Below are 22,571 nucleotides of genomic sequence, written 5' to 3'. Positions count from 1 at the left end.
ACTAGCAGCGTAAATGTGTGGGGTTATGGGTGTAGGGGCTGGGTGGGATTGTGGTCGGTAAGGCTCGATGGGCCGAATGGCCTCCTTCTATCGGGATTCTCTGATCTCTCTCCACAGACATTACTGGGACTTTCCAGAACTTTCTATTGCAAATTTCCAGCATCTGCAGTATTTAACATTAATTATCGAGCTTTTCCAGTCAGTTTGAACTTTATTTGATTGTAGGGGGCTGTAGAAAGATGCTGTTAAGGGAACACTGTTGTCCATTCACATCTTTATGTGTTTATTGCTCAGGACAATTGGATTCTATTTCTGATGCCCTCTGGATCCAGCTCCCCTCCCCCTTTTATGGGTGGCTCTCCTTTACCAACATGGCAGCCCGCCACCTGAGGCCGCCCCACTCCGCCCACGCTCCACGCCTTTATCCTAATGATGGAAGGTGGCCGTCCCTCGCACTCCCTTAACTGAATGAGGGCGACCTACCTGTACAAAGATGGCCGCCGCACACACTTTGAGGGGAGATGGCTGAGACTGCGCATGCTCATTATGGATAATCCCCCTTTACGAAGATGGCGGCTGCGCATGCCCATAATGGAAAAAACGCTGCCACGGAACTCTACTCGGCGTGCTCAACGTACAGATGCCCCTTGCACAAATATGGCGGCCGCCATAGTGTAAAATAACCCTCTACAGAAATCCACTACATATGCCTCCTCTACAAAAATGGCGCCCGCGCTTGCTCATCGTTGCGTAATATCGCACCCTCAAAGTGCAGCTGCCCCCTCCACAAAGCTGGCCCCCGCGCATGCCCACAATGCAAAAAGCGGCTACAGATATCCACTGCGCATGCTCAACCTACATCTTCCCTCCCCCTTCCTTTCCCGCGCATGCTCATCGTCGCACCTGAACATCTCCGAAAACGGAAGGTGCTGGCTGCGCGCATGCTCCTTGCCCAGCCGGCGGATCTGACCATTACAAAGATGGCGATGTTCGAGGTGCAGCAGCTTCAAAAGCAGAGAGAGAGAGAGAGAGGACGGGCTTTACAAAGGTGGCGGCCGCGCATGCTCAGAGCAGCAGAAGCAAGATGGAGTTTGCAGAGAGACATCTGAGGGAGCAGGGCTGGAGCTGGGGTAAGAGATAGAGTTATATCCCCATCAAACACATGGAGACAGACAGATACACATCATATATTATAGTTATATCACAGAGTGAGATTTCATATCATAGAGAAATATCATATTATAATTATATAGCAACAGAGAGAGATTTTATATCATATAAAGTAAAGAGATATGTATGAATAGTGAGAGATAGTGTGTGAATAACATGGTTTCTTTCCAGGGAAAGGATTGGGAAGGCATGAGGATGGGATGTCTGAAGCCCTGAAGGTGAAGGTCAAATGTGACAAAACAGGGGTAAGATATCTTTACAATTCATCCCAATGCTCTCCCTCGGGGAGATATCTGTACCCTGACTGGTGTCTCTCAGTCCCCTCTCTCTCTCTCTCAGGGAGATATCTGTACACTGACTGGTGTCTCTCAGTCCCCTCTCTCTCCCTCGGGGAGATATCTGTACACTGACTGGTGTCTCTCAGTCCTCTCTCTCTCTCTCAGGGAGATATCTGTACACTGACTGGTGTCTCTCAGTCCCCTCTCTCTCCCTCGGGGAGATATCTGTACACTGACTGGTGTCTCTCAGTCCTCTCTCTCTCTCAGGGAGATATCTGTACACTGACTGGTGTCTCTCAGTCCCCTCTCTCTCGGGGAGATATCTGTACCCTGACTGGTGTCTCTCAGTCCCCCCTCTCTCCCTCGGGGAGATATCTGTACCCTGACTGGTGTCTCTCAGTCCCCCCCTCTCTCCCTCGGGGAGATATCTGTACCCTGACTGGTGTCTCTCAGTCCCCCCCTCTCTCTCTCTCCGGGAGATATCTGTACACTGACTGGTGTCCCTCAGTCCCCTCTCTCTCTCTCCCTCGGGGAGATATCTGTACCCTGACTGGTGTCTCTCAGTCCCCTCTCTCTCTCTCTCTCTCTCTCTCTCTCAGGGAGATATCTGTACCCTGACTGGTGTCTCTCAGTCCCCTCTCTCTCAGGGTGATATCTGTACACTGACTGGTGTCTCTCAGTCCCTCTCTCTCAGGGAGATATCTGTACACTGACTGGTGTCTCTCAGTCCCCTCTCTCTCTCCCTCGGGGAGATATCTGTACCCTGACTGGTGTCTCTCAGTCCCCCCTCTCTCTCTCTCCCTCGGGGAGATATCTGTACCCTGACTGGTGTGTCTCAGTCCCCTCTCTCTCTCTCCCTCGGGGAGATATCTGTACCCTGACTGGTGTCTCTCAGTCCCCTCTCTCTCTCCCTCGGGGAGATATCTGTACCCTGACTGGTGTCTCTCAGTCCCCTCTCTCTCTCTCCCTCGGGGAGATATCTGTACCCTGACTGGTGTCCCTCAGTCCCCTCTCTCTCTCCCTCGGGGAGATATCTGTACCCTGACTGGTGTCTCTCAGTCCCCTCTCTCTCTCTCCCTCGGGGAGATATCTGTACCCTGACTGGTGTCTCTCAGTCCCCTCTCTCTCTCCCTCGGGGAGATATCTGTACCCTGACTGGTGTCTCTCAGTCCCCTCTCTCTCTCTCTCCCTCGGGGAGATATCTGTACCCTGACTGGTGTCTCTCAGTCCCCTCTCTCTCTCAGGAAGATATCTGTACACTGACTGGTGTCTCTCAGTCCTCACTCTCAGGGAGATATCTGTACACTGACTGGTGTCTCTCAGTCCCCTCTCTCTCTCTCTCTCTCTCTCAGGGAGATATCTGTACCCTGACTGGTGTCTCTCAGTCCCCTCTCTCCCTCAGGGAGATATCTGTACACTGACTGGTGTCTCTCAGTCCCCCTCTCTCTCTCAGGAAGATATCTGTACACTGACTGGTGTCCCTCAGTCCCCTCTCTCTCAGGGTGATATCTGTACACTGACTGGTGTCTCTCAGTCCCCTCTCTCTCTCTCTCAGGGTGATATCTGTACACTGACTGGTGTCCCTCAGTCCCCTCTCTCTCAGGGTGATATCTGTACACTGACTGGTGTCCCTCAGTCCCCTCTCTCTCCGGGTGATATCTGTACACTGACTGGTGTCTCTCAGTCCTCTCTCTCTCCCTCAGGGAGATATCTGTACACTGACTGGTGTCTCTCAGTCCCCTCTCTCTCTCTCTCCCTCAGGGAGATATCTGTACACAGACTGGTGTCTCTCAGTCCCCTCTCTCCCTCAGGGAGATATCTGTACACTGACTGGTGTCTCTCAGTCCTCTCTCTCCCTCAGGGAGTTATCTGTACACTGACTGGTGTCTCTCAGTCCCCTCTCTCTCTCTCAGGGAGATATCTGTACACTGACTGGTGTCTCTCAGTCCCTTCTCTCTCTCTCTCAGGGAGATATCTGTACACTGACTGGTGTCTCTCAATCCCCTCTCTCTCTCAGGGAGATATCTGTACACTGACTGGTGTCTCTCAATCCCCTCTCTCTCTCAGGGAGATATCTGTACACTGACTGGTGTCTCTCAGTCCCCTCTCTCTCTCAGGGAGATATCTGTACACTGACTGGTGTCTCTCAATCCCCTCTCTCTCTCAGGGAGATATCTGTACACTGACTGGTGTCTCTCAATCCCCTCTCTCTCTCAGGGAGATATCTGTACACTGACTGGTGTCTCTCAGTCCCCTCTCTCTCTCTCAGGGAGATATCTGTACACTAACTGGTGTCTCAGTCCCCTCTCTCTCTCTCTCTCTCTCAGGGAGATATCTGTACACTGACTGGTGTCTCTCAGTCCCCGCTCTCTCTCCCTCAGGGAGATATCTGTACACAGACTGGTGTCTCTCAGTCCCCTCTCTCCCTCAGGGAGATATCTGTACACTGACTGGTGTCTCTCAGTCCCCTCTCTCCCTCAGGGAGATATCTGTACACTGACTGGTGTCTCTCAGTCCCCTCTTTCTCTCTCTCGGAGATATCTGTACACTGACTGGTGTCTCTCAGTCCCCTCTTTCTCTCTCTCTGGGAGATATCTGTACACTGACTGGTGTCTCTCAGTCCCCTCTCTCTCTCTCAGGGAGATATCTGTACACTGACTGGTGTCTCTCAGTCCTCTCTCTCTCCCTCAGGGAGATATCTGTACACTGACTGGTGTCTCTCAGTCCCCTCTCTCTCTCTCTCCCTCAGGGAGATATCTGTACACAGACTGGTGTCTCTCAGTCCCCTCTCTCCCTCAGGGAGATATCTGTACACTGACTGGTGTCTCTCAGTCCCCTCTCTCCCTCAGGGAGATATCTGTACACTGACTGGTGTCTCTCAGTCCCCTCTTTCTCTCTCTCGGAGATATCTGTACACTGACTGGTGTCTCTCAGTCCCCTCTTTCTCTCTCTCTGGGAGATATCTGTACACTGACTGGTGTCTCTCAGTCCCCTCTCTCTCTCTCAGGGAGATATCTGTACACTGACTGGTGTCTCTCAGACCCCTCTTTCTCTCTCAGGGAGATATCTGTACGCTGACTGGTGGCTCTCAGTCCCCTCTCTCTCGGGGAGATATCTGTACACTGACTGGTGTCTCTCAGTCCTCTCTCTCTCCCTCAGGGAGATATCTGTACACTGACTGGTGTCTCTCAATCCCCTCTCCCTCAGGGAGATATCTGTACACTGACTGGTGTCTCTCAGTCCCCTCTCTCTCTCTCTCCCTCAGGGAGATATCTGTACACAGACTGGTGTCTCTCAGTCCCCTCTCTCCCTCAGGGAGATATCTGTACACTGACTGGTGTCTCTCAGTCCCCTCTCTCTCTCTCCCTCAGGGAGATATCTGTACCCTGACTGGTGTCTCTCAGTCCCCTCTCTCTCTCAGGAAGATATCTGTACACTGACTGGTGTCTCTCAGTCCTCACTCTCAGGGAGATATCTGTACACTGACTGGTGTCTCTCAGTCCCCTCTCTCTCTCTCTCTCTCTCTCTCTCTCTCAGGGAGATATCTGTACCCTGACTGGTGTCTCTCAGTCCCCTCTCTCCCTCAGGGAGATATCTGTACACTGACTGGTGTCTCTCAGTCCCCCTCTCTCTCTCAGGAAGATATCTGTACACTGACTGGTGTCCCTCAGTCCCCTCTCTCTCAGGGTGATATCTGTACACTGACTGGTGTCTCTCAGTCCCCTCTCTCTCTCTCAGGGTGATATCTGTACACTGACTGGTGTCCCTCAGTCCCCTCTCTCTCAGGGTGATATCTGTACACTGACTGGTGTCTCTCAATACCCTCTCCCTCAGGGAGATATCTGTACACTGACTGGTGTCTCTCAGTCCCCCCTCTCTCTCTCTCTCTCTCTCTCAGGGAGATATCTGTACACTGACTGGTGTCTCTCAGTCCCCTCTCTCTCTCCCTCAGGGAGATATCTGTACACAGACTGGTGTCTCTCAGTCCCCTCTCTCCCTCAGGGAGATATCTGTACACTGACTGGTGTCTCTCAGTCCCCTCTCTCCCTCAGGGAGATATCTGTACACTGACTGGTGTCTCTCAGTCCCCTCTTTCTCTCTCTCGGAGATATCTGTACACTGACTGGTGTCTCTCAGTCCCCTCTTTCTCTCTCTCTGGGAGATATCTGTACACTGACTGGTGGCTCTCAGTCCCCTCTCTCTCGGGGAGATATCTGTACACTGACTGGTGTCTCTCAGTCCTCTCTCTCTCTCCCTCAGGGAGATATCTGTACACTGACTGGTGTCTCTCAATCCCCTCTCCCTCAGGGAGATATCTGTACACTGACTGGTGTCTCTCAGTCCCCCCTCTCTCTCTCTCTCAGGGAGATATCTGTACACTGACTGGTGTCTCTCAGTCCCCTCTCTCTCTCTCTCTCCCTCAGGGAGATATCTGTACACAGACTGGTGTCTCTCAGTCCCCTCTCTCCCTCAGGGAGATATCTGTACACTGACTGGTGTCTCTCAGTCCCCTCTCTCTCTCTCCCTCGGGGAGATATCTGTACCCTGACTGGTGTCTCTCAGTCCCCTCTCTCTCTCAGGAAGATATCTGTACACTGACTGGTGTCTCTCAGTCCTCACTCTCAGGGAGATATCTGTACACTGACTGGTGTCTCTCAGTCCCCTCTCTCTCTCTCTCTCTCTCTCAGGGAGATATCTGTACCCTGACTGGTGTCTCTCAGTCCCCTCTCTCCCTCAGGGAGATATCTGTCCACTGACTGGTGTCTCTCAGTCCCCCTCTCTCTCTCAGGAAGATATCTGTACACTGACTGGTGTCCCTCAGTCCCCTCTCTCTCAGGGTGATATCTGTACACTGACTGGTGTCTCTCAGTCCCCTCTCTCTCTCTCAGGGTGATATCTGTACACTGACTGGTGTCTCTCAGTCCCCTCTCTCTCTCTCTCCCTCAGGGAGATATCTGTACACAGACTGGTGTCTCTCAGTCCCCTCTCTCCCTCAGGGAGATATCTGTACACTGACTGGTGTCTCTCAGTCCCCTCTCTCCCTCAGGGAGATATCTGTACACTGACTGGTGTCTCTCAGTCCCCTCTCTCCCTCAGGGAGATATCTGTACACTGACTGGTGTCTCTCAGTCCCCTCTTTCTCTCTCTCTGGGAGATATCTGTACACTGACTGGTGTATCTCATCCCCTCTCTCTCTCTCTCTCAGGGAGATATCTGTACACTGACTGGTGTCTCTCAGACCCCTCTTTCTCTCTCAGGGAGATATCTGTACGCTGACTGGTGGCTCTCAGTCCCCTCTCTCTCGGGGAGATATCTGTACACTGACTGGTGTCTCTCAGTCCTCTCTCTCTCTCTCTCTCTCTCAGGGAGATATCTGTACACTGACTGGTGTCTCTCAGTCCCCTCTCTCTCTCTCTCTCAGGGAGATATCTGTACACTGACTGGTGTCTCTCAGTCCCTTCTCTCTCTCTCTCAGGGAGATATCTGTACACTGACTGGTGTCTCTCAATCCCCTCTCTCTCTCAGGGAGATATCTGTACACTGACTGGTGTCTCTCAATCCCCTCTCTCTCTCAGGGAGATATCTGTACACTGACTGGTGTCTCTCAGTCCCCTCTCTCTCTCAGGGAGATATCTGTACACTGACTGGTGTCTCTCAATCCCCTCTCTCTCTCAGGGAGATATCTGTACACTGACTGGTGTCTCTCAATCCCCTCTCTCTCTCAGGGAGATATCTGTACACTGACTGGTGTCTCTCAGTCCCCTCTCTCTCTCTCTCTCTCTCAGGGAGATATCTGTACACTGACTGGTGTCTCTCAGTCCCCGCTCTCTCTCTCTCAGGGAGATATCTGTACACTGACTGGTGTCTCTCAGTCCCCTCTCTCTCTCTCGGGGAGATATCTGTACACTGACTGGTGTCTCTCAGTCCCCTCTCCCTCTCTCAGGGAGATATCTGTACACTGACTGGTGTCTCTCAGTCCCCTCTCCCTCTCTCAGGGAGATATCTGTACACTGACTGGTGTCTCTCAGTCCCCCCTCTCTCTCTCTCTCAGGGAGATATCTGTACACTGACTGGTGGCTGTGTGTGTGATTAGTTGTCAGTGAGAGGCCGTGTGTTGTGTTTTACCAGGTTGGTCACCACGCTGGGGAACAGTTTACCTTTCACTGGTGGGATCACGTTTTCAATAAGGCTGCGACGAACATCACCGTGGAAACCAAAGAGGTGCTGATGTATAATTAGATCGTTCAATCACTGTGCATGAATCCCGTAACATCTCACTCCTCATCTCCCCCCTCCAGCCCCTACACCTCCTCCCTACCTCCGTAACCTCCTCCAGCCCCTACACCCCCTCCCTACCTCCGTAACCTCCTCCAGCCCCTACACCTCCTCCCTACCTCCGTAACCTCCTCCAGCCCCTACACCCCCTCCCTATCTCCGTAACCTCCTCCAGCCCCTACACCCCCTCCCCATCTCCGTAACCTCCTCCAGACCCTACACCCCCTCCCTATCTCTGTAACCCCCTACACTCCCTCCCTATCTCTGTAACCTCCTCCAGACCCTACACCCCCTCCCTATCTCTGTAACCCCCTACACCCCCTCCCTATCTCTGTAACCTCCTCCAGCCCTACATTCCCCCCGCTCCCCTCCCTATCTCTGTAACCTCCTCCAGCCCCTACACACCCTCCCTATCTCTGTAACCCCCTCCAGTCCCTACACCCCCTCCCTATCTCTGTAACCTCCTCCAGCCCCTATACCCCCTCCCTATCTCTGTAACCCCCTCCAGTCCCTACACCCCCTCCCTATCTCTGTAACCTCCTCCAGCCCCTATACCCCCTCCCTATCTCTGTAACCTCCTCCAGCCCCTACACCCCCTCCCTATCTCTGAAACCTGCTCCAGCTCCTACATCCCCTCACTTTCTCTGTAACCTCCTCCACCCCCTCCTTATCTCTGTTACCCCCTCCAGCCCCTACACCCCCTCCCTTTCTCTGTAACCTCCTCCACCCCCTACACCCCCTCCTTATCTCTGGACCCTCCGACAACCCCTCCCTGTCTCTGTAACCTCCCCCACCCCCTCCCTATCTCTGTAACCTCCTCCAGCCCCGACACCCCCTCCCTATCTCTGTAACCTCCTCCAGCCTCTACACACCCTCCCTATCTCTGTAACCCCCTCCAGTCCCTACACCCCCTCCCTATCTCTGTAACCTCCTCCAGCCCTACACCCCCTCCCTATCTCTGTAACCTCCTCCAGCCCCTACACCCCCTCCCTATCTCTGTAACCTCCTCCAGCTCGTACAACCCTATAAGATCTTTGTTCTTTGAAAGATCTATCCAATAACTCCCCCCACTCTTTTCCCCCATTTCTCTGCACGTTTTCCTCCCCCCCCCCCCCCCCCCCCCGCTCTCTCTCTCTCTCTCTCTCTCTCCTCTCTCTCTCTCTTTCCCCCCCCCCCTCCCCCCCTCATGAATCCCCCCTCGATTAAATCTGCTTTTCTCCAGCGAGGATTGTCTCTGAGACTCTTGACTGTCTTGGCAGGATGGTGCGGAGGTGAAGGAGGTCAGCAAAGACGGAGGACTGTCCGTTTCAAACAAGAAGCCACGGAAAGCCCAACTCTGCAAGGAGCTGCTGTATGGGCGGTTCGTTCAGGTACCTTCACTCCTGGGACGCACGGGAGGGAACTGGTCCCCTTCATCTTGTCAAATCATACAATCCCTACAGTGCAGGAGGAGGCCATTCGGCCCATCGCGTCTGCAACAACAATTCCACCCAGGCCCTATCCCCGTAGCCCCACATATTTAACCCATCAATCCCCCTAACCCGCACATCTTTGGACACCAAGGGGCAATTTAGCACGGCCAATCCATCTAACCTTAGTAAAGTAAAATTTATTTATTAGTGTCACAAGTACATTACATTAACACTGCAATGAAGTTATTGTGAAAATCCCCAGTCGCCACACTTTGGTGCCTGTTCGGGTTACACTGAGGGAGAATTTAGCACGGCCAATGCACCCTAACCACGTCTTTCGGACTGTGGGAGGAAACCGGAGCACCCGGAGAAAACCCACGCAGATACGGGGAGAACATGCAGATTCCACACAGACAGTGACCTGAGCCGGGAATCGAACCCTGGTCCCTGGTGCTGTGAGGCAGCAGTGCTAACCCACTGTGCCACCGTGTTGCCCTGCACATCTTTGGACACTGAGGGAAAATTTTAGCACGGCCAATCCACCTAACCTGCACGTCTTTCGGACTGTGGGAGGAAACCGGAGCACCCGGAGGAAACTCACACAGACACGGGTGGGAGAACATGCAGACTCCACACAGACAGTGACCCGAGCCAGGCATGTTAGGTGCATTGGCCATGCTAAATTGCCGCTTAGTGTCCAAAGACGTGCTGGTTAGGGTGCATTGGCCGTGCTAAACTCTCCCTCAGTGTAACCTGAACAGGCGCTGGAATGTGGCGACTAGGGGATTTTCACAGTAACTTCATTGCAATGTTAATGTAAGGCTTACTAATAAATGACACTTATAACTAAACTTTAGATAGGGCGAACAGTTGGAAGCTTTTTCCCAGGGTGGAAATGACAATTACAAGGGGGGCACAAGTTCAAGGTAAGGGGGGAAGGTTCAGTGGAGGTGTGCGGGGGAAGTTTTTTTACACAGAGGGTGGTGGGGGCCTGGAATGCACTGCCAAGTGCTCCAGTTTCTTCCCACAGTCCGAAAGACGTGCTGGTTAGGTGGATTGGCCGTGCTAAATTCTGCCGGAGTGTGGCGACTAGGGGATTTTCACAGTAACTTCATTGCAGTGTTAACGTAAGCTGACTTGTGACTAATAAATAAACTTTTTTTTAAAAAGTGAGGTGGTTGAGGCAGTTACGTTAGCGACAGTTAAGACACATCTGTGTAGACACATGAACAGAGGGATATAAGCGGTTGGTCTAGATAGGACATCACGGTCGGCGCAGGCTTGGAGGGCCGAAGGGCCTGTTCCTGTGCTGTACTTTGTTCTAAATTGCTCCCCCTTTCCTTCATGATTCTAAACTTGTTGCTTTTCTTGCAGGCAGCCACGCTGATGCCAGGGAGTGAGGCAGTGGAGGCAACTCCGGACAGCTCTGACGACAGTGAGGCTGATGATAAGCTCGACCTCTCCTCAGCCACACGGTGTGAACTTTCAGAACTTCAACACCCCCCCCCCCCCCATTCCCCCATTCCCCCCCGTGGGAGCGAGTCCCACAATTCTCCCCCCCCCACTCCCCCCATGGGAGCGGGTCCCACATTCTCTCCCCACTCCCCCCCCCCCCCCCCCCCCCTATGGGAGCGGGTCCCACATTCTCTCCCCACTCCCCCCCCCCCCCCCCCCACCCCCCCCCCCCTATGGGAGCGGGTCCCACATTCTCCCCCCACTCCCCCCCCCCCCCCCCCCCCCCCCCCCCGTGGGAGCGGGTCCCACATTCTCCCCCCACTCCCCCCCCCCCCCCCCCCCCCCACTCCCCCCGTGGGAGCGGGTCCCACATTCTCCCCCCACTCCCCCCGTGGGAGCGGGTCCCACATTCTCCCCCCACTCCCCCCGTGGGAGCGGGTCCCACATTCTCCCCCCACTCCCCCCGTGGGAGCGGGTCCCACATTCTCCCCCCACTCCCCCCGTGGGAGCGGGTCCCACATTCTCCCCCCACTCCCCCCGTGGGAGCGGGTCCCACATTCTCCCCCCACTCCCCCCGTGGGAGCGGGTCCCACATTCTCCCCCCACTCCCCCCGTGGGAGCGGGTCCCACATTCTCCCCCCACTCCCCCCATGGGAGCGGGTCCCACATTCTCCCCCCACTCCCCCCGTGGGAGCGAGTCCCACATCTTCCCCCATTCCCCCTCGTGGGCTCGTGTCCCACATTCTCCCCCCCCACTCCCCCCGTGGGAGCGGGTCCCACATTCTCCCCCATTCCCCCCCGTGGGAGCGGGTCCCACATTCTCCCCCCACTCCCCCCGTGGGAGCGAGTCCCACATCTTCCCCCATTCCCCCTCGTGGGCTCGTGTCCCACATTCTCCCCCCCCACTCCCCCCGTGGGAGCGGGTCCCACATTCTCCCCCCATTCCCCCTCGTGGGAGCGGGTCCCACATTCTCCCCCCACTCCCCCCGTGGGAGCGGGTCCCACATTCTCCCCCCACTCCCCCCCGTGGGAGCGGGTCCCACATTCTCCCCCCGTGGGAGCGGGTCCCACATTCTCCCCCCACTCCCCCCGTGGGAGCGGGTCCCACATTCTCCCCCCACTCCCCCCGTGGGAGCGGGTCCCACATTCTCCCCCCATTCCCCCTCGTGGGAGCGGGTCCCACATTTCTCCCCCCACTCCCCCTGTGGGAGCGGGTCCCACAATTCTCCCCCCCCCCCCCCCCCCCCCCCAATCCCCACTCCCCCCGTGGGAGCGGGTCCCACATTCTCCCCCCACTCCCCCGTGGGAGCGGGTCCCACATTCTCCCCCCACTCCCCCCGTGGGAGCGGGTCCCACATTCTCCCCCCACTCCCCCCGTGGGAGCGGGTCCCACATTCTCCCCCCACTCCCCCCGTGGGAGCGGGTCCCACATTTCTCCCTCCCTCCCCCCTCCTCCCCCCCCCCCCACACTCCCCCCATGGGAGTGACTCCGAAGCTCAGAAGTAGGGACCTGGGTGTCCTCGTACACCAGTCACTGAAAGCAAACAGCTAGAAAAGTGTGTGGTATGTTGGTTTTCACTGCAAGAGGACTTGAGTACAGGAGCAAGGATGTCTTACTGCAACTGTACAGGGCCTTGGTGAGACCACACCTGGAGTACTGTGCGCAGTTCTGGTCTCCTTATCTAAGAAAGGAAATACTTACCACCGAGGGAGCGCAGTGAAGGTTCACCAGACTGACTGCTGGGATGGCAGGATTGTCTTGGGAGGAGAGATTGGGTCGATTGGGCCTGTCTTCACTGGAATGGAGAAGAATGATCTGGTTTGATTTATTATTGTCACATGTATTGGGATACAGTGAAAAGTATTGTTTCTTGCGAGCTATACAGACAAAGCATACCGTTCATAGAGAAGGAAAGGAGAGGGTGCAGAATGTAGTGTTCCAGTCATAGCTAGGGTGCAGAGAAAGATCAACTTAATGCGAGGTAGGTCCATTCAAAAGTCTGACAGCAGCAGGGAAGAAGCTGTTCTTGAGTCGGTTGGTACGTGATCTCAGACTTTTGTATCTTTTTCCCAACAGAACAAGGTGGAAGAGAGAATGTCCGGGATGCGTCGGGGGTCCTTGATTATGCTGGCTGCTTTTCCCCGAGGCAGCGGGAAGTGTAGACAGAGTCAATGGATGGGAGGCTGGTTTGCGTGATGGATTGGGCTACATTCACGACCCTTTGTAGTTCCTTGCGGTCTTGGGCAGAGCAGGAGCCCATACCAAGCTGTGATACAACCAGAAAGAATGCTTTCTATGGTGCATCTGTAAAAGTTGGTGAGAGTTGTAGCGGACATGCCAAATTTCCTTAGTCTTCTGAGAAAGTAGAGGCGTTGGTGGGGCTTTCTTAACTATAGTGTCGGAATGGGGGGACCAGGACAGGTGAGAGGGAATCTCATGGAACTGTATAACATTCTGACGGGGCTGGACAGACTGGATGCAGGGAGGGTGTTTTTCCCTGGTAAGGGGGGTTCATAAGTTCATAAGATATAGGAGCAGAATTAGGCCATTCGGCCCATTGAGTCCGATCATGGCTGATAAGTTCCTCATCCCCATTTTCCTGCCTTCTCCCCGTAACCCTTCAGCCCCATTCCCAATTAAAAATCTGTCTAACTCCCTCCTTTAATGTACTCACTGTCCCAGCATCCACCGCACTTTGGGGGGCAGCGAGTTCCACAGATTCACAACCCTTTGGGAGAAGTAGTTTCTCCTCCAACTCTGTTTTAAATTTGCTGCCCCTTATCCGAAGACCCCCTCGTCCTAGGATGTCCCACAAGGGGAAGCATCCGCCCCCACGTCTACTTTACCCAGACCTTGTTCTGGAACAAGGGGGTCACGGGTTTCAGGACACGGGGTAGACCATTTGGGAGCATGAGGAGTAATGTCTTCACCCAGCGGGTGGGGAACCTGTGGATTTCTGTCCCGCACAAAGCTGTGGAGGCCCCGTCGCTGAGCGTATTTAAGAATGAGGTATTTTTTAAATAGATTTTCATGCCTCTCGGGGCCTGGGGAGAAAGCGGGGATGTGGCTGTGAGATTGAGGATCAGTTGTGATCGTGCTGAATGGCGCAACAGGCTCAAAGGGCCGAATGGCCTACTCCCGCTCCCAGGTTCAACGTTTCAATTGTTATAAAGGTTGATTCCCCCCACCCCCCCCCCCCCCTCTGAGAACCAATACCCAAACCCCCAAAGAGGAGTACCTCACCCTATGATCTGTAAAAAGTCTGTGTGAAGTACGGCAGGGCAAGGTTTATAATTGGGGGAGGGGTAATTATGATGCGATTAGGCAAGAATTAGGGGGCATAAGATGGGAACAGAAACTGTAAAGGAAAGGCACAAATGAAAAGTGGAGCTTTTTCAAGGAACAAATACTGGGTTGTCCTTGATAGGTATGTCCCTGTCAGGCAGGGAGGAAATGGCCGAGTGAGGGAACCATGGTTCACAAAAGAGGTGGAATGTCTTGTAAAAAGGAAGAGGAAAGCTTATGTAGGGATGAGGAAACAAGGTTCAGATGGCTCGATTGAGGGTTACAAGTTAGCAAGGAACGAGCTGAAAAAGGGGCTTGGGAGAGCTAGGAGGGGGCATGAGAAGTCCTTGGCGGGTCGGATCAAGGAAAACCCCAAGGCTTTTTACTCTTATGTGAGGAATAAAAGAATGACCAGGGTGAGGTTAGGGCCGGTCAAGGACAGTAGTGGGAACTTGTGTATAGAGTCAGTAGAGATAGGAGAGGCGATGAATGAATACTTTTCTTCAGTGTTCACCAAGGAGAGGGGCCATGTTTTTGAGGAAGAGAAGGGGTTACAGGCTAATAGGCTGGAGGAAATAGATGTTCGGAGGGAGGATGTACTAACAGTTTTGAATAGACTGAAGGTCGATAAGTCCCCTGGGCCTGATGAAATATATCCTAGGATTCTTTGGGAGGCAAGTGATGAGTTTGCAGAGCCTTTGGCTTTGATCTTTGGGTCCTCACTGTCCACGGGGATAGTGCCAGAGGACTGGAGAATGGCGAATGTTGTTCCTCTGTTTAAGAAAGGGAATAGAAATGACCCTGGTAATTATAGGCAGGTTAGTCTGACTTCGGTGGTTGGTAAGTTGATGGAAAAGGTCCTTAGGGATGGGATTTATGACCATTTAGAAAGATGCGGATTAATCTGGGATAGTCAGCACGGATTTGTGAAGGGCAAGTCGTGCCTCACAAATTTGATAGAATTTTTTGAGGAGGTAACTAAGTGTGTTGATGAAGGTGGGGCAGTTGATGTCATATACATGGATTTTAGTAAGGCGTTTGATAAGGTCCCCCATGGTCGGCTTATGATGAAAGTAAGGAGGTGTGGGATAGAGGGAAAGTTGGCCGATTGGATAGGTAACTGGCTGTCTGATCGAAGACAGAGGGTGGTGGTGGATGGAAAATTTTCGGATTGGAGGCAGGTTGCTAGTGGAGTGCCGCAGGGATCGGTGCTTGGTCCTCTGCTCTTTGTGATTTTTATCAATGACTTGGAGGAGGGGGCTGAAGGGTGGATCAGTAAATTTGCTGATGACACCAAGATTGATGGAGTAGTGGATGAGGTGGAGGGCTGTTGTAGACTGCAAAGAGACATAGATAGGATGCAAAGCTGGGCTGAAAAATGGCAGATGGAGTTTAACCCTGATAAATGTGAGGTGATTCATTTTGGTAGGACTAATTTAAATGTGGATTACAGGGTCAAAGGTAGGGTTCTGAAGACTGTGGAGGAACAGAGAGATCTTGGGGTCCATATCCACAGATCTCTAAAGGTTGCCACTCAAGTGGATAGAGCCGTGAAGAATGCCTATAGTGTGTGAGCTTTTATTAATGGGGTTGGAGTTTAAGAGCCGTGGGGTTATGCTGCAACTGTACAGGACCTTGGTGAGACCACATTTGGAATATTGTGTGCAGTTCTGGTCACCTCACTATAAGAAGGATGTGGAAGCGCTGGAAAGAGTGCAGAGGAGATTTACCAGGATGCTGCCTGGTTTGGAGGGTAGGTCTTATGAGGAAAGGTTGAGGGAGCTTGGACTGTTCTCTCTGGAGCGGAGGAGGTTGAGGGGAGACTTAATAGAGGTTTATAAAATGATGAAGGGGATAGATAGAGTGAACGTTCAAAGACTATTTCCTCGGGTGGATGGAGCTATTACAAGGGGGCATAACTATAGGGTTCATCGTGGGAGATATAGGAAGGATATCAGAGGTAGGTTCTTTACGCAGAGAGTGGTTGGGGTGTGGAATGGACTGCCTGCAGTGATAGTGGAGTCAGACACTTTAGGAACATTTAAGCGGTTATTGGATAGGCACATGGAGCACACCAGGATGATAGGGAGTGGGATAGCTTGATCTTGGTTTCAGATAAAGCTCGGCACAACATTGTGGGCCGAAGGGCCTGTTCTGTCCTGTACTGTTCTATGTTCTAAGTGGTGTGACCTGCTCTTCAGCAACCTCTAGTGGTTAAATACAAAATAAATCCTCTCTCTAAAATCAACACCTAACAATTTATTATCTAACCAACAGCGAGCAAATTAACTAAACTATTAAACCGAATACATCCCTTCTAACTATTCACAAATATAACAAGATTCTAATGGAATGCTGGTCAAATAAGTACAAGTCTGATGACACGAAGGTTGGAGGTGTTGTGGATAGTCTGGAGGGATGTCAGAAGTTGCAGCGAGACATTGATAGGATGCAAGACTGGGCGGAGAAGTGGCAGATGGAGTTCAACCCAGATAAGTGAGAGGTGGTTCATTCTGGCAGGTCAAATAGGATGGCGGAATATAATATTAATGGTAGGACTCTTGGCAGAGTGGAAGATCAGAAGGATCTTGGGGTCCGAGTTCATAGGACGCTCAAAGCAGCTGTGCAGGTTGAGGCTGTGGTTAAGAAGGCGTATGGTGTACTGGCCTTCATCAATCGAGGAATTGAGTTTAGGAGTCGTGAGATAATGTTGCAGCTATATAAGACCCTGGTCAGACCACTGAGTACTGTGCTCAGTTCTGGTCGCCTCATTACGGGAAGGATGTGGAAGCCATAGAAAGGGTGCAGAGGAGATTTACAAGGATGTTGCCTGGGTTGGGGGGGCATGCCTTATGAGGATAGGTTGAGTGAGCTCGGCCTTTTCTCCTTGGAGAGACGAAGGATGAGGGGTGACCTGATAGAGGTGTATAAGATGTTGAGAGGTATTGATCGAGTGGATAGTCAGAGGCTTTTTCCCAGGGCTGAAATGGTTGCCACAAGAGGACACAGGTTTAAGGTGCTGGGGAGTAGGTACAGAGGAGATGTCAGGGGTAAGTTTTTCACGCAGAGGGTGGTGGGTGCGTGGAATCGGCTGCCGGCAACGGTGGTGGAGGCGGATTCGATAGGGTCTTTTAAGAGACTTTTAGATAAGTACATGGAACTTAGTAAGATAGAGGGTTATAGGTAAGCCTAGTAATCGCTAAGGTAGGGACATGTCCAGCACAACTTTGTGGGCTGAAGGGCCTGTATTGTGCTGTAGTTTTTCTAAGTCTCACTCATTCACAAAAATAGAATTTAGTCACTCTCTCTAAATTACAACCAGGTTTTGTCTCTCCCGGAATATTCTGGGCTTTCTCGGTTGATTCTTCTGTCTGGAACGTTCTTCTTTGCTATCTCGATGGTGCTTACTCTGAGACATAGATTCATCTATGCGAGGCAGCAATTCTCTCTATCTGAGAGCTGGCAGGTGGTAGTTGCTCTCCCTTTTAAGAACATAGAACATAGAAAGCCACAGCACAAACAGGCCCTTCGGCCCACAAGTTGCGCCGATCATATCCCTACCTCTAGGCCTATCTATAGCCCTCAATCCCATTAAATCCCATGTACTCATCCAGAAGTCTCTTAAAAGTCCCCAACGAGTTTGCCTCCACCACCACCGACGTCAGCCGATTCCACTCACCCACCACCCTCTGAGTGAAAAACTTACCCCTGACATCTCCTCTGTACCTACCCCCCAGCACCTTAAACCTGTGTCCTCTCGTAGCAACCATTTCAGCCCTTGGAAATAGCCTCTGAGAGTCTACCCTATCCAGACCTCTCAACATCTTGTAAACCTCTATCAGGTCACCTCTCATCCTTCGTCTCTCCAGGGAGAAGAGACCAAGCTCCCTCAACCTATCCTCATAAGGCATGCCCCCCAATCCAGGCAACATCCTTGTAAATCTCCTCTGCACCCTTTCAATGGCTTCAACATCTTTCCTGTAATGAGGTGACCAGAACTGCGCGCAGTACTCCAAGTGGGGTCTAACCAGGGTCCTATAAAGCTGCAGCATTATCTCCCGACTCCTAAACTCAATCCCTCGATTAATGAAGGCTAGTACGCCGTACGCCGCCTTGACCGCATCCTCCACCTGCGAGGCCGATTTAAGAGTCCTATGGACCCGGACCCCAAGGTCCTTCTGATCCTCTACACTGCTAAGAATGGTCCTAGACATGGTCGTCACCACTTGTACGTGCCGCTAGTCCCATAATGAGAACCACCACTTGCTTGAACAAGCCAAGAAAATCACCATGTGTTGACTTTAGACATTAAAAACTTTTTTCTTTAATTTATTATTTCCCTTCTCTTATACCTGTGATGACCTATCAATATTTCCCACAATAGGATTGGTCCTACGTTGTCAAAACCATCAAATTTCAATTGAATCTGATGGTTTTGACCTGTTGAAGAGCCGGTCACGCCACTCCGCGCACAGCTTTTACAGATTATAAGGTGAGGTACTCCTCTACAAAGCATTTAGACAGTTACATGGGTACGATGGGTATAGCGGGATATGGGCCAAATGCGGGCAATTGGGATTAGCTTAGGGGTTTTAAAAAGAAAATGGGTGGCATGGACAAGTTTGGCCGAAGGGCCTGTTTCCGTGCTGTAAACCTCTGACTAATAGGTTCTTGGTATCTAAGTGCCTGATTCAAATTGGTTGGCTAAATTCAAAAGGCTGTTGTCTTGGTAACCCTGCTGCTTGGCCTTCCGATATAAATGTTTCAGTCTGGGCTCTCTGTGTACCCTCTAAGCACAGAAAAGGCACAACGGGACCGCGCAGTGTTCACCCACCCTCCCCCTGCCCCCCCCCCCCCCAAAGCATCTTACAAACACCAATCTATAATTACTCTTCCCCCACTTTGCAACACTATACAGTATGTGTGTGTTTTTCAATACAGACTGACGGATGAAGAGTTGCTACGGGTTTGCGGGGGACGCACTGGCCACAAGTGAGTAGTCACCTCTTCGCTGAGCCTTGCCTGGTTTCCTTGCCGGAGGGGGGGGGGGGAGGCGTTGTTAGGACCCAACCCTCCCTGCGGAGGTCCCTCTGCAGAGACACCCTCCCCCCACAACACCGGGACCTGGGGGTGGAGGGTAGCGCACGTAGCAGTTCCATACTGTGTGTGGGGCGGCACGGTGACACAGTGGGTGAGCACTGCTGTCTCACAGCACCCGGGACCCGGGTTCGAGTCCTGGCTCGGGTCACTGTCTGTGCGGAGTCTGCACGTTCTCCCCGTGTCTGTGTGGGTTTCCTCCGGGTGCTCCAGTTTCCTCCCACAGTCTGAAAGACGTGCTGGTTAGGGTGCATCGGCTGTGCTAAATTCTCCCTCGGTGTAACCCGAACTGGAGCCGGAGTGTGGCGACTAGGGGGATTTTCACAGTAACTTCATTGCAGTGTTAATGTAAGCCTACTTGTCACACTAATAAATAAACTTCAAACTACATAAGAACTAGGAGCAGGAGTAGGCCATCTGGCCCCTCGAGCCTGCTCCGCCATTCAATAAGATCATGGCTGATCTTTTCGTGGACTCAGCTCCACTTACCCGCCCGTCCACCATAACCCTTAATTCCTTTACTGTTCAAAAATCTATCTATCCTTGCCTTAAAAAACGTTCTAAGAGGGTGGCTCAGTGGTTAGCACTGCTGCCTCACAGCACCAGGGACCCGGGTTCGATTCCCGACTCGGGTCACTGTCTGTGTGGAGTCTGCACGTTCTCCCCGTGTCTGCGTGGATTTCCTCCGGGTGCTCCGGTTTCCTCCCACAGTCTGAAAGATGTGTGGGTTAGGGGGATTGGATGTGCTAAATTGTCCCTTAGCGTCCAAAGATGTGAAGGTTAGGTGGATTGGCCGTGCTAAATTGTCCCTTGGTGTCCAAAGATGTGTAGGTTAGGGGATTGGCTATGTTGAATTGACCGGAGTGTCAGAGGGACTAGCCAGGGTAAATATGTGGGGTTACGAAAATAGGACCTTGGTGGGATTGTGGTCGGTGCAGACTCGATGGGCCAAATGGTCTCCTCCTGCACTGTAGGGATTGTATGAACCACATTTTGGTTTAATGTTGTAAGTTTCCTTTACACTTTTTTTGTTTTGGGGAGGTCCCCTCCTTATTTTATTCCATAGCTTCTTTGCTTTAGTTTAATTACTTTTATTGAAAGGAAGTTTGGACCTGATCCCGTAACCCTTTCTCCTCCCTCTCCGTCCCTCCCTCCTCCAGAGGTGCCCGCCACGGTGTGACAATGAGTGCCAAGCTGCTCCGGCTCGAGGAGCAGGAGCGCCAGTTCCTGGCCAGGTACAGGCCGGTCTGCCAGTCGGGCGCCGTGTCCCAGGTGGCGGCAGAGGCGGAGTGCCCGCCTGGCCAGGTGACGGAAGGCGGGGTGACGCAGAAGAAGAAGAAGAGAAAGAGGGAGCGGGTCGCCCCTCGCCAGGAGGCCGACGGGAGCGAGACGGCAAGAGGGCGGCAACGCGACGGCGAGAGCCAATACGCGGGCGCCGAGCCCGAATCTGGGGTGCCAATTACCAGCGGGCGGGACTTGGCGCCCGAACTGGGACACGGAGGGTCGGAGGGGAAGCGTAAACGCAGGAAACGGGAGACGGCGGCGCAGAGCGAGGATTGCGGACGCAAGCGGAAGAGGAGTAAAGGCGAGCGTTGCCCTCTGGGCTGAGCGCTGTCCATTTCCCACATCTTGCAGGATCAGCATACTCTGACTCCGCGCGCCTGCCCAGGACAGTGACTGAGGAGGGCGGAGCACACGACAACTGAGAGGCTGTTAATAAAAGCGGGATTTTATTTAAATTTTGTCACTTGCCCCTCGGGCTGCCTAAATGGACTTTTTGTTTATTCATTACTGGGACACGGGCGTTGCTGGCTGGGTCCAGCATTTATTGCCCATCCCTCGTTGTCCTTGGAGGGCAGTTGAGAATCAACCACATTGCTGTGGCTCTGGAGTCACATGTAGGCCAGACCGGGGTAAGGACGGCAGATTTCCTTCCCTAAAGGGAACCAGATGGGTTTTTTCAGCAATCGGTCATCAGTAGATTCTTAATTCCAGATATTTTTTATTGAATTCAAATTCCACCAACGGGTGGCGGGATTCGAACCCGGGTCCCCAGAACATTAGCTGAGTTTCTGGATTAATAGTCTAGTGATAATACCACTCGGCCATCACCTCCCCTCAATAAAGATGGAAGTGTCAGGATCGTGATGTTTCTCCCAGCGCCTTTCGCGATCCCCGCTGGTCCCCATGGCGCGTCGCGATCCCCGCTGGTCCCCATGGCGCGTCGCGATCCCCGCTGGTCCCCATGGCGCGTCGCGAGGACCAGGAGGCCATTCGGCCCATTGAGTCTGCACCCAACACAATCCCACCCAGGCCTATCCTTGGAAGGTTATATAATCCCCCAACACTAAGGGACAATCCCACCCAGAGCTGTTCCCTGTAACCCCAAGTATTTACCCCGCTCTTCCCCCTAACCTACATGTCGTTGGACACTGAGGGACAATTTAGCATAGCCAATGCACCCTAACCCGCACATCTTTGGACTGTGGGAGGAAACCGGAGCACCCGGAGGAAACCCACGCAGACACTGGGAGAATGTGCAGACTCCACACAGACAGTGACCCGAGCCGGGAATCGACCCCGGGTCCCTGGCGCTGTGAGGCGGCAGTGCTAACCACTGTGCTGCAAACTCTGAACAGAGCCAGGAGGAACAACTTTGTTTATTTGCACACCGCTAGTGTTTGGGAGTGGCAGATCGATTCGATTCATCGACAGTTCCAGCACCACAGGAGGTCATTCAGCCCCTTTTTTATATATATATTCATTCGTGGGACATGGGCATCCCTGGCTGGGAGCAGCATTTATTGCCCATCCATAGTTGCCCTTGGCTTGAATCGCTGTAATTCACGTACTGTGGGATGGCCCACAGTGCCGTTAGGGAGGGAGTTCCAGGATTGTTATTGGACATCAGTCAGTCCCCGTGTGTGGGGTAGGTACACCCACAGTGCAGTTAGGGAGGGAGTTCCAGGATTATTGTTGGACATCAGTCAGTCCCCGTGTGTCGGGTAGGTACACCCACAGTGCTGTTAGGGAGGGAGTTCCGGGATTTTGACCCCAGCGACTGTGAAGGAACGGCCGATATATTTCCAAGTTGGGATGGTGAGTGGCTCGGAGGGGGAGCTTGCAGGTGGTGGGTGTTCCCCATGTGTCTGCTGCCCCCCCTGTCCTTCTAGATGGTAGAGGTGGCGGGTTTGGAAGGTGCTGTCGAAGGAGCCCTGGTGAGTCGCTGCGGTGCATCTTGTAGATGGTACACACGGCTGCCACTGTGCGTTGGTGGTGGAGGGAGTGAGTGTTTGTGGTTAGCGTGTCGATCGAGCGGGGCTGCTTTGTCCTGGATGGTGTCGAGCTTCTTGTGTTGTTGGAGCCGCACTCATCCAGGCAAGTGGAGATTGTTGTTGGAGCCGCACTCATCCAGGCAAGTGGAGATTGTTGTTGGAGCCGCACTCATCCAGGCAAGTGGAGATTGTTGTTGGAGCCGCACTCCTGACTTGTGCCTTGTAGATGGTGGATGGGCTTTGGGGAGTCAGGAGGTGAGTTTCTCTCCGCAGGATTCCCAGCCTCTGACCTGCTCTGGGAGCCACAGTATTTATATGGCTG

At 53.0% G+C, this 22,571-nt stretch overlaps 1 protein-coding gene across 1 annotated transcript; it reads left to right on the top strand.

Moving 5' to 3' along the window:
* Positions 1 to 1,027: 1,027 nt before the first annotated feature.
* gpatch4 (G patch domain containing 4) lies at positions 1,028 to 20,718 on the top strand. Its single transcript, XM_078205296.1, has 7 exons — positions 1,028 to 1,130; positions 1,342 to 1,415; positions 7,578 to 7,670; positions 8,984 to 9,094; positions 10,511 to 10,611; positions 18,819 to 18,869; positions 20,135 to 20,718. The coding sequence occupies exons 1-7, from the start codon at positions 1,085 to 1,087 to the stop codon at positions 20,580 to 20,582; spliced, it is 924 nt and encodes a 307-aa protein (XP_078061422.1). The 5' UTR covers positions 1,028 to 1,084; the 3' UTR covers positions 20,583 to 20,718.
* Positions 20,719 to 22,571: the final 1,853 nt, after the last annotated feature.

Source organism: Mustelus asterias, unplaced genomic scaffold (genome assembly GCF_964213995.1).
Source record: "Mustelus asterias unplaced genomic scaffold, sMusAst1.hap1.1 HAP1_SCAFFOLD_655, whole genome shotgun sequence".
Classification (NCBI taxonomy): Eukaryota; Metazoa; Chordata; class Chondrichthyes; order Carcharhiniformes; family Triakidae; genus Mustelus; species Mustelus asterias.
This window is presented reverse-complemented; position numbering and strand designations above follow the sequence as displayed.